This window comes from Eubalaena glacialis, chromosome 10 (assembly GCF_028564815.1).
Source record: "Eubalaena glacialis isolate mEubGla1 chromosome 10, mEubGla1.1.hap2.+ XY, whole genome shotgun sequence".
Classification (NCBI taxonomy): domain Eukaryota; kingdom Metazoa; phylum Chordata; class Mammalia; order Artiodactyla; family Balaenidae; genus Eubalaena; species Eubalaena glacialis.
Window position 1 is genome coordinate 106,749,410 of NC_083725.1, and position 16,374 is coordinate 106,765,783.

The 16,374-nt window shown below is 48.7% G+C and overlaps 1 protein-coding gene across 2 annotated transcripts in view; it reads right to left on the reverse strand.

The window, feature by feature from the left end:
* Positions 1-1,472: 1,472 nt before the first annotated feature.
* Positions 1,473-16,374, reverse strand: part of SYT13 (synaptotagmin 13) — a 41,624-nt gene continuing 26,722 nt past the window's right edge. The window contains exons 2-6 of one of the 2 annotated variants that reach the window (XM_061201623.1): positions 15,867-16,092; positions 13,079-13,213; positions 11,309-11,610; positions 6,962-7,091; positions 1,473-5,140 (exon numbers count right to left, since the gene is read on the reverse strand). In XM_061201623.1, the coding sequence (XP_061057606.1) occupies positions 4,836-5,140; positions 6,962-7,091; positions 11,309-11,610; positions 13,079-13,213; positions 15,867-16,092 (1,098 nt within the window). In that variant the 3' untranslated portion in view covers positions 1,473-4,835. The remainder of the gene's footprint in view (positions 5,141-6,961; positions 7,092-11,308; positions 11,611-13,078; positions 13,214-15,866; positions 16,093-16,374) is intronic. The other variant, XM_061201625.1, reaches the window with a different exon arrangement.

Below are 16,374 nucleotides of genomic sequence, written 5' to 3' on the forward strand. Positions count from 1 at the left end.
GAAGAGGCTGACTCAGAGCCTCAGGTAACATCGCATACCGTCTGGAGGAGCGGGTGGCTGTCAGGACACCAGGCCCAGGGCAGGGAAGGCAGGTACACGTGTACGTGGGTTTAGTTCATTTTATGCATGAGATTGGAGGCCAGAGATAATGTGAAAAGTCTCAGTTACCAAATCACAACATGTTCAAACTTGAAGAGTGATCATTTTGTCCAAATTTATTTTACAGATGCGGGCACAAGCCCAGAGGCAAGTGACATGCCCAGGGCCATGAAGGTGGCAGTGACAAAGCCCAGCTGGGTTGCAGGTTCTCAGCTCCTAAATGCAGTGCTCTAGATTTGAGTTATTTCATAGGCAGGAGCAGAGTTTGTTATTTAAGGCGGTTCAAGGGAAAGCCCCATATAAAATGATTCCTGAACACTTCTTGCCTCTTCCATTTCTCTTTTATATAAATCCAGACTCTCAAATATTAGTTTTGGGCTCCAGGAGCCATATTCATAGTTACCTGTGAAACATAGTCTACACAGTATTTGGCTACGTGGGATAAAACCCACTTCTATTTAATTATGGAAATTTAAATCCTGGCTGTAATTAAAAGATAACAAATATGTATATGATATAAAATAAGGAATTACATGCATAGACTTGAAAAGCAAAGCCTTATCTTTATGGCTCATTTATCCTTTTTAAGAGCCTTTGGTTTTAATTCCATGTGACCTGGCTGATTGCCAACTGACTTGAAAATTCAGGCCCTTCCCCTGGCTTAATGCCTGAGCCCCTTCCGGAAGCCAGGGCTGCAGCAGCCACCAGGAGGGCCTAAGATGACAGGATTTTGGAAGTTCCCTTGTCCCTGCCCACCACCTGGAGCACAGGTGAACCCCAAGCCACTGCCCTGACTCTTCCAGTGATGGGAGTACTACTTTGGGGGACGTTAGAGAAAGTCTCTTGTTTCCACCTGATTTTTCTTCTCAAGAATAAAGTTAAATCCCCAAGAGGCCTTGCCCAAGAATGTTCACAGCAGCATTTCCTCTAACGGAAAAAAAAAGAAAAGAAATATCTAAACATACGTCAACAGGAGAATGGGACTGTGGTATATTCATGCAATGGAAAATAATACAGCAGCAAAAAAAATAAAGGAACTAGAGCTAAATAAATCTGCATGGATAAAGCTCAAAATTTTAATGTAGAGCAAAAATAATGTGATGCAATTTAAAAATAAAAACACTAAATATTCTATAGTGCTCAGGGTTTACATGTACAGGTAGTAAAAAGATAAAGAAAGGCTGGAGGTGAGAAACGCTAAATTCAGGATGGTGGTCTCCTGAGTGAAAGGCTGAGGGGATTTCAACTGTATTTGTCAAGTTTTATAAAACTTGGCAGGGGTTCATGAATGTTTATCAAATTATTTTCTCTACATTTTATATGTCTAAAATATTAAGTAAAAGGGAATAAAAAACACCAGGCAGCTGACCCTGTCGGAAATTATTTATTTACCACTGCAAGATTTTTGCTCCAAAGTGTGACACCAGACATGTGACTACAATATCTCATGCGTCTTTTTGTGCTTCGGTTCATGACTGCAAAACAGACACACACTTAGAATTGACAACAGGAGCACAGGCAGCAAAAACAAATCACAAGGACTAGGTCTCTCTTTTGGTGGTCCTCACCTCCATTTGGCTTAAACTGCCCAGGACTCCTTTACATCCCAAAGGAATTGCCCCTGAAGAACTGCTCTCCCAAATTGTTCTCTCTACATAGCTTTGTTTGGGGTGATTTGCCACTGAATCCACACCAAGAGTCACATCTCAGATTGAAATGGACAGATGCGTGCAAGGTCTTGATCAATAAGCACTCAACAAATGTATACCGATTTGAGGCAAGGAGTGAGTTGCAGATTAATGAGATTAGACTCCCAATTCTCTACCCCATCGCCATGTATCTATGACACAGCCAGATCACCTTGTGGGCGACAGCCCAGTCAGAGATGGTTTCTCACTTTATTTTCACCTCCGATTCATGCACTTCTTAGAAAATGCTCCCTGGCAAAGGACAAGGTGTTCCTTTCAAAAAAAAAACACCAGATGCGTTCACACAGACTCAGTTACTCTAATTTGGTAGTAAATCGCAAGTGTATCTGGTACAAGGTAAGCTGATGCAAAGATTAGTGAAGTTTTTTCATCTGGCAGTCTGATATCTCTGGGTAATTTAAAATTCACTGAGATGGAGTTTTGGTGGAAAAGCACAGCTTTTATAATCTCGTCTATCGTTAATTACATTTACATAGTGAGCTATAAATTGTCATTAGGTGAATGGTAATACTCAATGTCATGAATTTCTAGGCCAACTGCTGAGGTGCCTGATGACTTTACCATTGAGAACTCATCTAGGACTCTGATTTTTATGCCATTTACATAAAAATGTGTCTTTTCCTGCCTACTCCCCTATCCAGTCTTCATTCATTAATTCATTCAACAAATATTTATTGAGGGTGCATGAGCCAGTTCTATTCTAGGCATTTGGAATATACCAGTGAACACAACAGGCAAAAACCCCTGCAAAATCTGTCTCATTTCTATACAACCTTGTTAAGTGAGGTGACGGCTGACAGCTAACATGTTAAGCAGTAACATTTGACTCCCATCAGAGGCAACTTTTAGTTTGGATTCTGGAAAACTAAACCTTTGAGATCCAAAGAAATGAATGCCTCATGATAGAATGACTGTGGGTGGAGTTGATATTCTGGGATCAGGGGCCCCATTAACTCACCTCAAACATCCTTTGGTGTGACTGTAAGGCAGGTGAATGGACTTATAAGGAAGTAGAACCCACGTCTCCTGATTTTAAGTCTAGAATCCAGACTTTTTTAGATTGGAGTAGAAGATGTAACCAAGAAGAGAGTACTGGTCAGCTTACATAGGGAATGTTTTGTTCTGTTTCAGCATGCCAACCAAAAAAGGGAGACCAGAATGGTGAGAGGGATCTCAAAAACATGTTGTAGGAAACCACTAACAAATGCCTTGCCTAAAAAAACTTGGCAGACGGTGGCCAGCCTTAATGGGAGAGATTTCCAGTTACGTGAAAGAATTTCCCATTTGAGAGGGATTAGATATTTTTCTGTTTCTTCAGGGGACAGGTGGAAATTATTTCTAAATGCTTTTCTACTTCTGTCCAGAAAGGGAAAATAATGACACAAAGGTGATATGTCTCTACTCAGATTCTCAGGGAGAGACCAAGAATGATTTGACTTGTTAAAGGACTGAAGGAAAGGAATTCATTTTTAGGTCACGGGCCTGGGTGACATCTGAAGGCCCAGAGTTTAGATGTCAGTATTAAAGAGTCCAAATGTAGAATCCATGGTTCTGGAAATGCCTGGGATGATTCTGGCACTTTCCGGGCATGGTCAGTTCCCAACCTGAAGCTTAAAGATGATCTGCTGGTGGCCTTGGAGTTTGTCTCTAGCCAGGGATGCCTATAGCTCTCAAGCACAATTTCATCTATCACATCATTCACAGAGACAGAGCTGCCACGTCACTAGTCTTATTTTATGGATGGTCAACAACAGAACCCAGGAATCCTGGTTCCCAGGCAAAGATTATAACCACTCAGCAAGGCTCATAATATTATTAATGATGTGGACAGCTATTTGGAATAATTAGGTAGTGATTTGAAACCTAGCTGCTCATTATTTACTAATGAAAGTGATAGGTCCTAAAAACAGAGGGACAGGGGCACATTTGCAAAAGACCCCATTTCCTTCTCTACCTCCACAGAGCCAGACTAAATTACTATGTGCCCCAAACTGAATTCCTCCTCAAGTGGCTGGTATGCTGAGAAGGGATGCGTTTGACTCAGAGGGTCACTTTGGTGATGCTGGTGGACGTGACAACCAGCATCCAATAACTAACGGGGGATCCCACCTATTCCTGGTCAGGGAAGGTCTCCCCAAGTATAATATAAACTGATTTCGAGATGAAACAATACAATTATTCAATAGAAAGCACAAAATTCAGTCCAAGAGCAGGATCTGAAAAGCACAGATGAAAACATTAAGAATTCAAATGATGACATTAAAAACGGAGGCTCCTAAATTTTACATCAACAGTTGAGATGTCCACCATTGGCACCGGCAGCCCCAGGGTGTTGGGGGCCTGACGAGGACTGTGAAACCCTGTCTGGGATGTTGTAAAAGGGATCTCTCCAAGTGCGGTGCTCCAACCTTGGCATGCAAACTACTCTGTGTTTGTTAAAAATGCAGCCTCCTGGGGTTCAGCCAGGATTACGGATTCAGAATGTCTAAAACAGGGCCTGGGAATCTGCTGGTGATTCTTCACACACTAAGGTTTGAGAACTGCTGGGTTAGTTAGTGCCTTGGGTCAGTAGCACAATTTCATGCTGGCTAAGATTCCATCCACCCTGACAATCTCTAATTCTTATGAGATGATCCAGGATACATCATTTCTGTCATCCTTTTTGACACACTTATTTTTAAAAAGCCACATTCCTTGCATCCATTATTCCCCAGATTAAGCTTTCTCTGCATCTGGCCTGACCCCCACTGCAAAACCTGCACACAGACCGTATATGATAAGTGTCTCTTCAATAACACAGGTAAGCAAAACGCATTCCTCCTGACCCAAATGTCCCGTCTCCGCCCTGCCCTGCCTTGCTCGTTTTTAAGAAACAGGAGTGTGATGGGAGAGGAAGAGGGTCCTGGTCTTCGCACACACATCTGTCTTCTGGTGTCAGAATGTGAATGGGGCACAAGAGGAGGTCGCAGAGGACAGTGGGGCTGGGAGCGGGCTGTGCCCGAGGAGGGTGGCGGCCTGGGCGGCCGCCTACAGGTGCAGCTGGTGCCACATGGCGATCTGCCGGCGCGGATTCTTCAGCATCTCCTCCCAGTGGCTGCGTTCGGAGCCCGAGGCGTGCAGGCCCAGGCTGCAGCGCCCAAGCGGGCAGCTCTGCCCCTCGGCACCCTGGCCCAGCACGTCCAGCTCCACACTGGAGGCCCGCAGCAGGTCATCCGGCAGCTCAAACATGATCATCTCGTTCCACACGGGGTTGATCTTGTGCTTGGCGCGTTTCGTCTGCTTCTTCTTCAACTTCCGAGCCTGGTGCTTCAAGGTCACCTTGACAGAGACATCTGGGGAGAAACAGGGGGACAGAGACACAGAGAAGGGCCGAGAGTGAGCTTCTGGGGCGTGGTGGGGCCTGGGACGATATTCCCTCTTGGGGATGGAGAGACAGGGTCTCTGGCTCAAGATCTGCACTGAGGCACCCTCTCTACCACCCCTCCCCCCACCTCATGGGCCATGTATTCATTCAACAGCTATTAAATGCCCACCATATGGCAGACACTGATCTAGACATGGGGATACGGCAAAAGCTCTTGCCTCAAGTGTGGAGAACAGACCATAGCACAATATATATGGCTGGTCATCAGGTGGCCCATGACAGGGTCACGCTAAGGTATAGCCAGGAAAGTTTGTCATGAGCCCTTCCGAGTGCCTTCATGTCCCACATCAAACCAGGCCCAGGATGATGGCTCAGACGTCCTGCAGCTTGATTTTAAACTCAGACCAGAAACACTAAGCCATCCCTACGTCTTCACCCCCTTGGTTCTCCGTCCAAGCATTTTTGTCTGTTTCTAAGATAGTAGGTCTCCTGCTGGTTGGTTGAGTTCTTCTCATCTGTTCTTTTGCAGGTTTTACTTGAGGATCCCAACCTCACGCGGAGGGTAAGGGCAGCCTGCCTTGACCCCCAGTAGAACTCTCCACCCCAGGAGACTGGCCAACAGGTCACTAGACAAGCTTTCTGGTAAAGCTTGTGTTTTCATTAGTCAGGGTTTCCGAAGCAAATGTGAGAATAATTGTTACTCTGTATTTATTGCCATAATTGTCACCCCCAGGTGGTTAGTTTGTTATTTCAGCAGAGATATTTGAGAGATAAAGTGCTCAGCTGTAATTGTCCTGACAGGAGCTATAAAAATTAAAAAAAAAAAAAAAAGAGCAGGAGACAAAGTATTGTCTGGAGGGGATGAGGAAAAAGCATTGAATTCTGACCTTTGGCTCAGGCATCTGTCAGGCAGACCAACTCTTCTGATTTCATTCGCCAAAAATCTCTTGCTCAAAGGTTCTGAATACAGAGGCAATTCTTTATTTGTTTGCTGCTATAAATATCTATTTATTTATATCCTGCACTGAGCCCTTGGCTCCGGGTCCAAGTATCATAGGGCTGACCAATGCTGCTTTTCTGCTCTGACAGGAGAGGCTGTTTGGTCCTTAAGACTTGGGGCCTGTGCTGCGGTATCCAGAAGGAAAAGCCAAGGCTTCCAGAGTGTTGAGGAGATGTTTATTTGGGTATATGCACAGACGCCGCCTTAGCCTGTACACCCACACGCCTCCTGCTGTCGCCTACACTCAGCTGGTGTGGGGATGGCAGGTTGGCAAAGGCTGGGAAGAGAGAGGAGCCTAGGGTGGGTGTGGGGAGTAGAGTGGTGGCTAGCTGAAACTGGAGAAGGAGAACCCTGGCTTCCCGACACCTGCCTGGAAGGTGGGTCCAGCCAGGTCTGGTTGACGAGGGCTGGGCTAAGTTTTCCCTACAGCCCAGACACTCCACTCCCTGGCTACAGTCTGATCCTTGGCTTCCTATGACCCATGGGTAAGGCTGATTCTTCTCGTGATGGTTCTGCAACGTAGGGAGCCCCAGCTAGCTCATTCCTGGGCTCCAGTGGGTGGGATCGGCCCAGGAGTGAATGGATGTGAATTTAGAGAAGTGAGTGTGTCCTTCCAAATTGGTGTGTATGTTTGGGGTGGAGGACACGGCTGAGGCTGACTCCACAAACGTACTCACGTGCCACATCCCTGCTCACCTGTGCCCTCTGCCTCCCAGGTGCCACCCCCCACCCCCGCACCTATTCCTCGCAGTGGGAGGGGCCCTAGCTCCCCTCTCACACCTCACTCACCCTTCCCCAGGAGCTCCTTGGACTGATTAGCGTGGAGGTTCTTGGCCTTAATCAGCACCACTAGGAGGCGGTTGGCAGCCGGGAGGTAGCTGATGGAGAGAAGGACCTCTCCCGTTCCTGCAGACGCCTCCTGAAACAGAAGAGGGGATGCAGGAGGTGAGTCTCATTTAGGGATGCCTTCTGGCCCCCTCACCATCGCTGAGGCTGGGATCACACTAGCCTCGTATCCAATGGGCATCCTAGAAACCATTTACCCATCAGTACTGCTTTCTCCACCCTTGCAGAAGGGAGGAAGGCACAGAGGAATTCTGTGTAGCATGTGTTTCAATACAAGTTTTTTTCATTTGCCACAAAACGTGATTTTCCAAATAGTTTATATTCAAATCCAACATATAAAACAGATCAAAGAGATGCCATTCAGGATGTGGCAGGGCCAGAGGGCCTGGACCCCCTCTCACCTTCATCACCCCCGCCCTCGGCTCCTGGGGTGACTGTATAGAGCCCTAGGGTTCTAGGGAACAGAGTTTGAGAACCACTGCATTGACTGATCAGATCCCTGGGGCAGCGGGCTGCTGTAAGACATTACTCTGCTTGAAAAAATAATCCCTTCCAGGCCCTGCAGGGCTGAGAGAGTCAATAATGCGATGTACTAATGCTGAGCAGGGCCTGGCTTGGTCAACAGAATGGCCAACCGTGTCAACAAAAGGCCGGGCATACGAGGGGAGGTACCACACCAGAGACACTGGCAGTAACTGTGATTTGCAAGAGGTGCTGATGCCTCCGGGAAGCATCCAGCATGTCCATCCCCCATCTGCAGCTTTACAGAGTGTCTCCACTGAAATTCCTACAAGAGTTTGCTTGGAATTTCAACAAATCCATTGAGGGATGAAAACAAGTGAAAGAGACACCACAGGAGGCATGTCACAGCCCAAGGGTAGTGCTAAGGGTATAGACGTTAGAATTGATTGTCTGGTTTCAGTTCCAATCTTACCATTTACTAGCTGTGTGACCTTAGGCAAGTTATTTCTCTTTCCAAAACTTCCATTTCCTCATCTGTAAAATGGGAACAATAATATCTCCACCCAATGGGGTTGTGAAAATTAAATGAGTAATTATTTAACGGCTTAGAACTTTGCCTGGCACACATGACAGCATCTGTCCCCTTGCTTTGACCATTACCATTAGTTATCAAGGAAGGACAATCACTACTTCTTGAGATGATTAAGTGGGAACATTGTTTCTGGGTGAATGGGAGCCAGTCTGGGTTTAGGGAGTGAAGCTGGATGGAGTAGCTGGCCAGCCCTCTGCCGGGGTCACACCTTTCATCCAGGAAACATGTCTTCAAAAGGACCGCAACAATTCAACTAGCCCTAAGTGGCTAGTCATATGATGGAATGATTCTGGGAGATGCCAGGAATTTGGTAATGGCATTAAGGGTAGCAGCTAACATTACACACTCTGTGCTGGGTGCAATTACAGTATCTATCCCCCGAGCCTTCACCTCCACAAAGCCATCCCCAGCACCTAGCACACAGCTGACACACAATACATATTTGTGAGAAGGAAGGGTGAGACATCCCGTTTAATCCTGACAACAAGAGTTAAGAGGGATACTGACCTGGCTCCCATTTTAAGCATAAGACCCTGATGCTCAGAGAGGGCACTTCACTGCCTGAGGTCATGTAGCCAGTAAGTGGCAAAACTGAGCCTTGAATAGGGGTCTGGTCTGATAGCAAAGCCCCAGTCCTAAACCCGTGGTCCTCCAGCATCCTCGGTGGACAGACCTCTCATCTCACAGTAAAGGAACTGAGTTCAGGCATGTGTACTGAGGGGTGGCAGCTGAGCTGGGATGGGCACCAGCCTCCTGATTCAAGATCACTTATTGGAGGTCCACAGTTGTTGGCCTGGGCTGTGGCCACAGGGTGACCAAGTGAGAGAAGCCTGGACCCATCAGCCCGTGAAGGGCTCGTCACCTCTGTGTAGGGAGCCGAGAGCCCCAGATGAGCCCAGCTGGCTGTGCCACAGCTGGAGAATTTTAACAGCATCTGCCCTCTCGGCTCTGCTGTTTAAAGTACCTGCTGACAAAAATAACCCTCTTTCTTTCTCCATCTTTGTTTTTTCCCGCACCCACCACACCTGCATCTTTCTCTTGGGCTCTCAATGAATCATTCCAGCTGCCCTTGGAGTGGGTCACTCTGTGGTCCTGGTGACGCACATGCCACTTTTGGCTGAGTGTCTTCCGGTGAGAACTGGGGCACCGCTGGCACCTCCTTTAACCCATTCTGACCAAGAGAAGAAAAACATGTGGGCTACAGCAACTGATGGCTCCACCCACTTTGTTCAAATCAGCCTGCACCCTCCAGCTAGTGGGGGCAAGGGGCTCCCTAGCCTGGCCTTGGGGCTCTCTCATACACCGAGAGCCCCATCTCAGACTTCTGACTTCACGCTGCCCTCTGAGATTGTTCACATTCGTGGCAAGCAGGCCAGCGGTCCAAGTGGATGTGGGAGTGTATTTGCGGAACAGTGGCAGCTACGATGAGTGTGATGATTATTAGGATGGATGAGCCGTGAGGGCAGGTCTTTTGTCTTCATCACTGCTGTGTCCCCAGCTCCTGGCACTGTGCCTGGCACATGGTGGGAACTGGGCAAGGTATTTGTGGAATGAATGAATAACTTTTGTTCTTCTAGAGGAAAGGATGGAAACAGGTTAGGTGCCTGGGATTTCTGCGCAGATAGGCTGCATTTCTACCATTTTGGAGCAGCACCAAACTCTCCAAAGCCCTGGGGTGGAGCCCCTCCATCTCCTGAGGAAGCTGGTTTACCAGCTGAATAAACCAAAGTGTCAGGTTCCTCTTCCCGGGGGGCCCAGGCTGTGATTCCACACAAGTCCCAAATCACACACTAATTAGAGAGTGTGCTTGGGAACAGCCTGGGTCCGGCTGAGAGCGCCTGTCAGTGTTTATCAATTTTCTGAGGCTGGGAAAGAGAGGAAGATAAGGCGAAGAAGGTATCACAGCAAAAAGTGGAGCAGGTGAGAGTGAAAGCGTACTCTCCCCTCCCTCGGAGTTCATCAGCAAAGGCACCTGCTGACCGCGTCTCGTGCATTGTCGGGCACTTACATCCCACAGCGGCAGGAGGACTACCCGGGATTTACAACCAGACTGACCTGGCCTCAAGGCCGAGCTTGCCAGGTCCCAGCTGGGCGACCCCACGCGGGTCACTGAGCTACACTAGGCCTCAGTTCTCTTGCCTGTAAATGCCATAGTCCTGGTGCCACTTCCACCTGGTTGATTAGGGACAGAACTTAGGTAAAGTTCGAAGCATAGCAACTGATAGATGGTAAAAGCTCAAAAATTAGTGTCTTTGTTAGTATTTTTATCACTCCAGCATGGGAGTCAGCAAACTTTTCCTGACCAAAGAGTAACTATTTTAGGCTTTGTAGGCTATACAGTCTCCAGATAAGGCACTGACCAGCTGGTTGAGAGACTGGTCATCCAGAAGGTTCCCTCTAGGCACCATCATGGCAGACCCTTGGATGCGGCCTGGACCTGGGGGCCTAAATAGCCACACACTGTCCTGCAGCCCTGACCTTCCTTGACACCCCTCACTGTCCTGGCCTGTGGGGAATGATGATTTGCTCTCCAAGGAACCTCTCTCTGAACAGCGAGGCATCTCAGCAGACGCTTGTTTCCCACTCATGGCTTCTGCAGCAGCAGAGGGGTGGGGAGAACCATCCCAGGCTACAACCAACACCCCCTAGCCCCGGTCACGCCTTCAAAGCCCAGCACAAGCACCACTGCACACCAGGCCTTTTAGGACTCCCTGTCAGAGCGCTTCAGTTAGGCCCCTCTTAGATGTCTTATGTCAGATATCATCATCATCATAGCCAACATCACTGTCATCATCATCTGTTCCAACTTCTCCCTCTGGCCTGTACTTTCTGCGAGTAGAAGGGCTCTGCCCGGCGCTCCTCTCCCCTGCACCGCCTGGCCCACACTAGGTGCATGGGGAGTATGAATGGTTTTAAATGGGGATAATATTGTTAGCACCAGAGCCAATTCACTCACAATGCGATGTTTTCCATGATGGCGAGGCCAGGGGTGGGTGTGTGCATGGCAAGCTAGAAGCAAAACTAGACACCAGGAATCCCCAGTGCTGAGCTATCAGTCTGCTCCAGCCCTCCACCCTATTCAAGACTCCACCTTACTTTGATACCCCGCCTCCCTCTCCAGACCCCCGCCCCTAGCCTGGGAAGTTCTCTGAAGTTTGTTCCATGAGCACTGGCCCAGTCCTGCATCCCACGCGCCACTAACAGGTTTTACGTTTCCCAGGGAGAGGCAGCCCTACCTTAACTGAAGTCTTCAGCTCGCCCCACTGGGCGGCCCCCAGAGGCACCGACACGCCATCCAGGCCCAGGCGCAGCTCCCCAGCCACACTGTGGCGAGAGAAGCGGTCGCAGGTCCTCAGGGTCAGTGTCAGGGTCGCTGTGGGGAGCTCCCCCTCTGCCAGGGGGAGCGCGAGGCCTTCCTCCCACGTGGTGTGCAGCTGCCGCTTCTTCAGGGCCGTCTGGGCCTCCACGGAGCCCATCCTGTTGGCCACGCTGCCCTGGATATAGCAGTCACAGCCTCCGTCATGGTCACTGGTCACAGCTGCAGCCGGGGAGAAAGCAGCCAGATGTAGGGCTTGTTGAGGACCAGGGGAAGGGAGAAGTAGGGCCCTGCTGTGAGCTGCAGAATCCAGCTTAGTTGTCATGAACTTGGGTGTCTGAAAGACCCCGCCGGGGCTGACGACACTGGCTTCGTGCAATCGCCTTTCAGTAAGACATTTAGAAATCAGAGATCCTCCTCATGACTCTGAGATTTCCCCAAGGCGCCAGGGCCCACAAACTGCTGATGATTTTCATTAGTCTTGCTGCTGATTCCATAATTCGTTTGTTCTCTACATTAAATATTTACCACACAACTACCTGTGATATAAATCGCTTGGCTGCTACCTCATGACTGCTGTTTTACATTCTGAACTTTGGTGTTTTTAAGGCTTCCCCGTGTGGAAATTTGCACCTGTGGAGCTTTTATGACTGGTTCCTCAATGATAATTTGAGAAGTGGTAGCTGGCGTTACCCAGGCAGAGAAGATGAAGAACTGAGGCCACGTGTCCTAACGGAAAGAGCCCTGCACTGAGCTTCAAGGGAACTGGGCTTAGTCCTGGCTCTGGCACCAGTTAGTTGGAGTGATCTTAGACAAGTCACCTGACGTTGCTAGACTTCAGTTTCCGAACTGTAAAATGGGACTACTGTGAAGCCCAAATGTAAGAAAGTATATGAAACACTAAAAAAATCTTAAAAGAAGTAAAAATGAAAAACACTCCCTCAAAAAAATAAAATTAAGTACAAAAGTCCAATTTATCCTGTCCCCAGCTTCTAGCTTCCAGGAGCCACAGGGTAGTACATTTTTTAGCCCCGATTCCTTTGCAAAGTCTTAGCTTTGTTTACTGATGATAAAGTGAATTGTCAGGGTAGGGAGACCAGGGACATCCTGACCCTGTAGGAAAGACTACCTGGTTCTAGGACTACAAAAGCTTTGCTGACCATTCAGAATACCCTCTGTGTCTAGCACAGGCCCTGTCCAATGTCAAAGGCATCTATGGCAGAGATGACTAGCTGTTCACCAAAACCCATTCCTTCTTTTAACTGGGCACCTGCTAGGCCACATTTCCCAGCCTCCTTTGCAGTCAGTGGTCATGTGACCAAGTTCCAGCCAATGGGAAGTGAGCAGGAGTGATGCATACCTTACGTAGGATACAGCTTTTAAGGAACAGTTGTGCCCTCTCCCTGTTCTCCCCATCCTTCCACCTGCTTGATACAGATGACAAGGAGGCCTCAGTGGAAGGAGCCCGGTCCCTGAATCACTATTTGGAGGAAAGATGTCCACCAACCAGGAATCTCCACTTTGGACTGGTATATGAGAGAGAGGAAAAACCCCTGTGTGTCTGAGCATCACACACGTCAGGGTCTTGTTTGTTACAGAGTGCTAATCTAGTACCCAGTGCTACCTCCAGCCACAGATGCTCTGGGGAGACAAGCACATAGAAGGCCGTGAAAGTCGGCTAAGAACATACCTTCCAGGCGAGTCACAAATAGTTCAGCCTTTTGCCTGTCGTAGTCTAGACGGTAGTGAAGTTTGGGAGCTTGGTTCCACCTGGCAGCCTTCTCTGGGTTCCAAGTCTCCATGACACAGACATCCTGCACCACACCTGTTAAGAAGGTCAAGCCATTACTCCCACCCACGCTGGGGTCCTGTTTTCCGGATCATGCCTTTTCCGTCTCTGCCACAAATCCAAACCCAAAGCTTCCTAACCAGGTGCAAAATCATGGTGGCTGCACCAGGGGACCACCTGTGGTCCCGGGCATTACCTTTCAAGGGACCATCACAGCCCACTGGGCAAGACATGGGCTTTGGCATCAGACGTGAGCTGTTACATAATAGTTATGGGACCCTGGACAAGTTATTGACTTCTTTGAACCTCAGTTTCCTCATCTTTACAATGGGGATGATAGTGGTTCCTTCTTCCTGGAGTTCCTGTGAGCATTAAATGAAATAAAGTGAGAAAAGTACTTAGCCCAGGGCCTGGCCCCTGGTGAGCTTTCAGTAGGCGAAACTGTCACAGACTGTGTGGTCCTGATCATCCTGTTTCAAGCAAATCATTCCCCAGCCCATCTCCAGCTCCATCTCTCTCACAGAGTCCAATCCCTGCTCCCCGGGAGCTCATGGCTGGAAATAAATGTCAGAGAATCAGTCAGGCAGGAGTAGATACTGGAGGGCAAGGTTGGAGATAGTGGATTTGACTTTAGTGCATGTTCAGTAAATATTTGCTGAATGAATGAATTTAATTCAGAAGTTCTGAAACCTACAAATATTGCTCACTTTGCCCCTCACTTGGACAGGAGCCAAACATCTGGAAGATTCTCATTAGTCAAGCATAATGAGAATGAAAGGATCCAGCAGCTAAGGAGACTCCACTTGTAGCAAATTGGAATTTAACATTTTTTTTTTGATTTTCAGGACTAATTTAAAGGGCAGAAATATAAAGGAGTATTTAATTTCCAAAATGGTTCATTATTGGGTTCCTGCACGTAGTGAAGAATCTCCCCGGTGCGTCTAAGCAAGGAATGGGTTGACCAGGATGTGAGCAGCAATGTGTAAAGCCAAACACACACACACCCAGGACCCGGGTGGCTTCCAAGGGCAGCACATGGACAGTGTCAGAGGGGGCTTGCCTGGCACCCAGAGCTCTCGGGTCTCAGACTGCTTCAGCCTTCAGAATCAAAACCAAACCGAGACCAAACCCAACCCAGCACCCCTGGGAAATGCAGAAGCAGATTCACCTTCAAAAATCCGGACCCCGTGTATGTATAACTGATTCACTGTGCTGTACAGCAGGAAATAACACAATGTTGTAAATCAACTATACTTCAATAAAAATTAAAAAAAAAAAAAAGAATCGGGACCCTGAGCTCTAAAAGGGGCTGATGCGGATCATTGATGGTGGGAGTGGACTGAGTTGGCGCGCATCACGGAGACAGTGTCTAATCTGGCGTCCTCTCCCTCTGCACACCCTGGCCTCTGGTCAGTATTTGCTGAACCAATCAGCTCTTAGATTTCAGTGGAATCAAAACGTGGTTGTTGCCTTCTGTGGCGGGGAAAGGAATGGGGAACCAGAAAGAGAAAACAAATGGATGCGTTCTGAATTCGTCAAAGTTTCAGACTCTGAAGTGCTCTGCAGCTGTCCTTGGTGGAGAGTGTCCAAGCCTGGCTTCATCCCAGCCTTGAGAAATCTGGGGCTCCCAAGAAAGAGGAGCCCTCCTGTGATTCTGCTTCTGATTCTGATCACCACTCCCAAGGGTCCTCATGCAAATTGTTCCCCGCCCTCCAAGCTTAAGCTCTCAAGGCCTCAATGGGTTTATTTTAATTTAAAATGTGAGCTGGCAAACCTGGAGGCTAAAAGCCAACCAGGATTCGTTCCTGCCACCAGCACTACCCGTATTTGTTCTTGAAGAAACGCCAGCATAATCACTGTGGTTCTGGGCTGGGTTGGTGGGGGGGGGCACCTGTTCACTGGCCAGCGTGGGTGCTGGACCCAGGCCAGAAGATACCTTAGGAGCCAGTTACGCTGCTTCTGTTTCCACCATCTCCCTCTCCAACCACACAAAACAAAACCCCAAACCATGCAACAATCCGTTCTCCTGGCTGGATTTTTTGTCTCCTTATAAAAGCCTGCATGCTCCCTTGGGTTAGGCACTGTCTCTGCTTCCATATCTGCCCCAGTGTCCAGCATAGCGCTGTACACAGAAAGGTGTTACATTCTTGATGTTGATGCTGATGAGAAGGAGAATAGAGACAATAATAATGATGATGTTTTGATTACATCCTTGGGCCAGGCTCTGAGTTAAACACTTTCTATGCATTATTATGTTTACACTTTACAACAACCCTACTGGGCAGGGGATAGTATGATCCCATTTTATATACGAGGAAATTGAGGCCCCCAAAAGATTAGCAACGTGACCAGGGTCACACAATGGGTATATAAAAGGGGAGAGATTAAACCCATGACTCTGAAGCCCGTAGTTTGACGGCAGCTCTTTATCCCCTCTCTATAGTGGTGCCCACGTCTTGAAAGGGACTCTCCATGTCCCAGTGGAAAGTTGGAGGCCTTGGGGAGACGCAATGTGGGAACATGCAGGGAATAAAGGGCTAAAGGGCTGTCATTCCAAGGTGCTGTGCCCACTGCTTGCCCAGTGTCCAATGCCACGGACACTGGGGCTGGCCATGCCCACCACCGACAGAGATGTTTTCACCCCTCGCTCAGTACTGCCCACGGAAGAGTGGGGGGCAGAGAGCCCTACCATTCTGAGGAAGGACCAACAGCTCTTCTGTGACCTGCCTCTTGAGGCGGCTGTCATTCGGGGCCTGGGGGCTGGCAGGTGCAGCGGGCTCCTCTGTGGTCCTCAGCGTGTAGTCAGCGTAGTTGATGACCTCGGGGGCCGTCACAGCCGGCCTGGGGCCGTAGATGTCTGGGAACTTGAGGAGGGCTCGGGGCTGAACGGGCTCTGTGGACTTTTTGACGTTGAACTGCACACACAAATCACTCTGATTAGTCCACGAAAGGATCTCCTGCCTGTTCCCACCCACAGAAATGACAGTAGATGACCTGAGCTTTCAGGGGAGGCAGAGGGAGGGCTGTGGTTCCTTTCTGCTCTGAGGACCATGACTTGGGAAGGCAAAATGTCATCTCCAAGCGCAGCAGAATCCCCAACATCATGAATCACGCCAGGGCCCGCTGAGATGTCAGCCCTGTTCGTCCATCCCCTGTGCATCCATCCCCTGTGTACCCTACAGCTGTGCCTGCAGGTG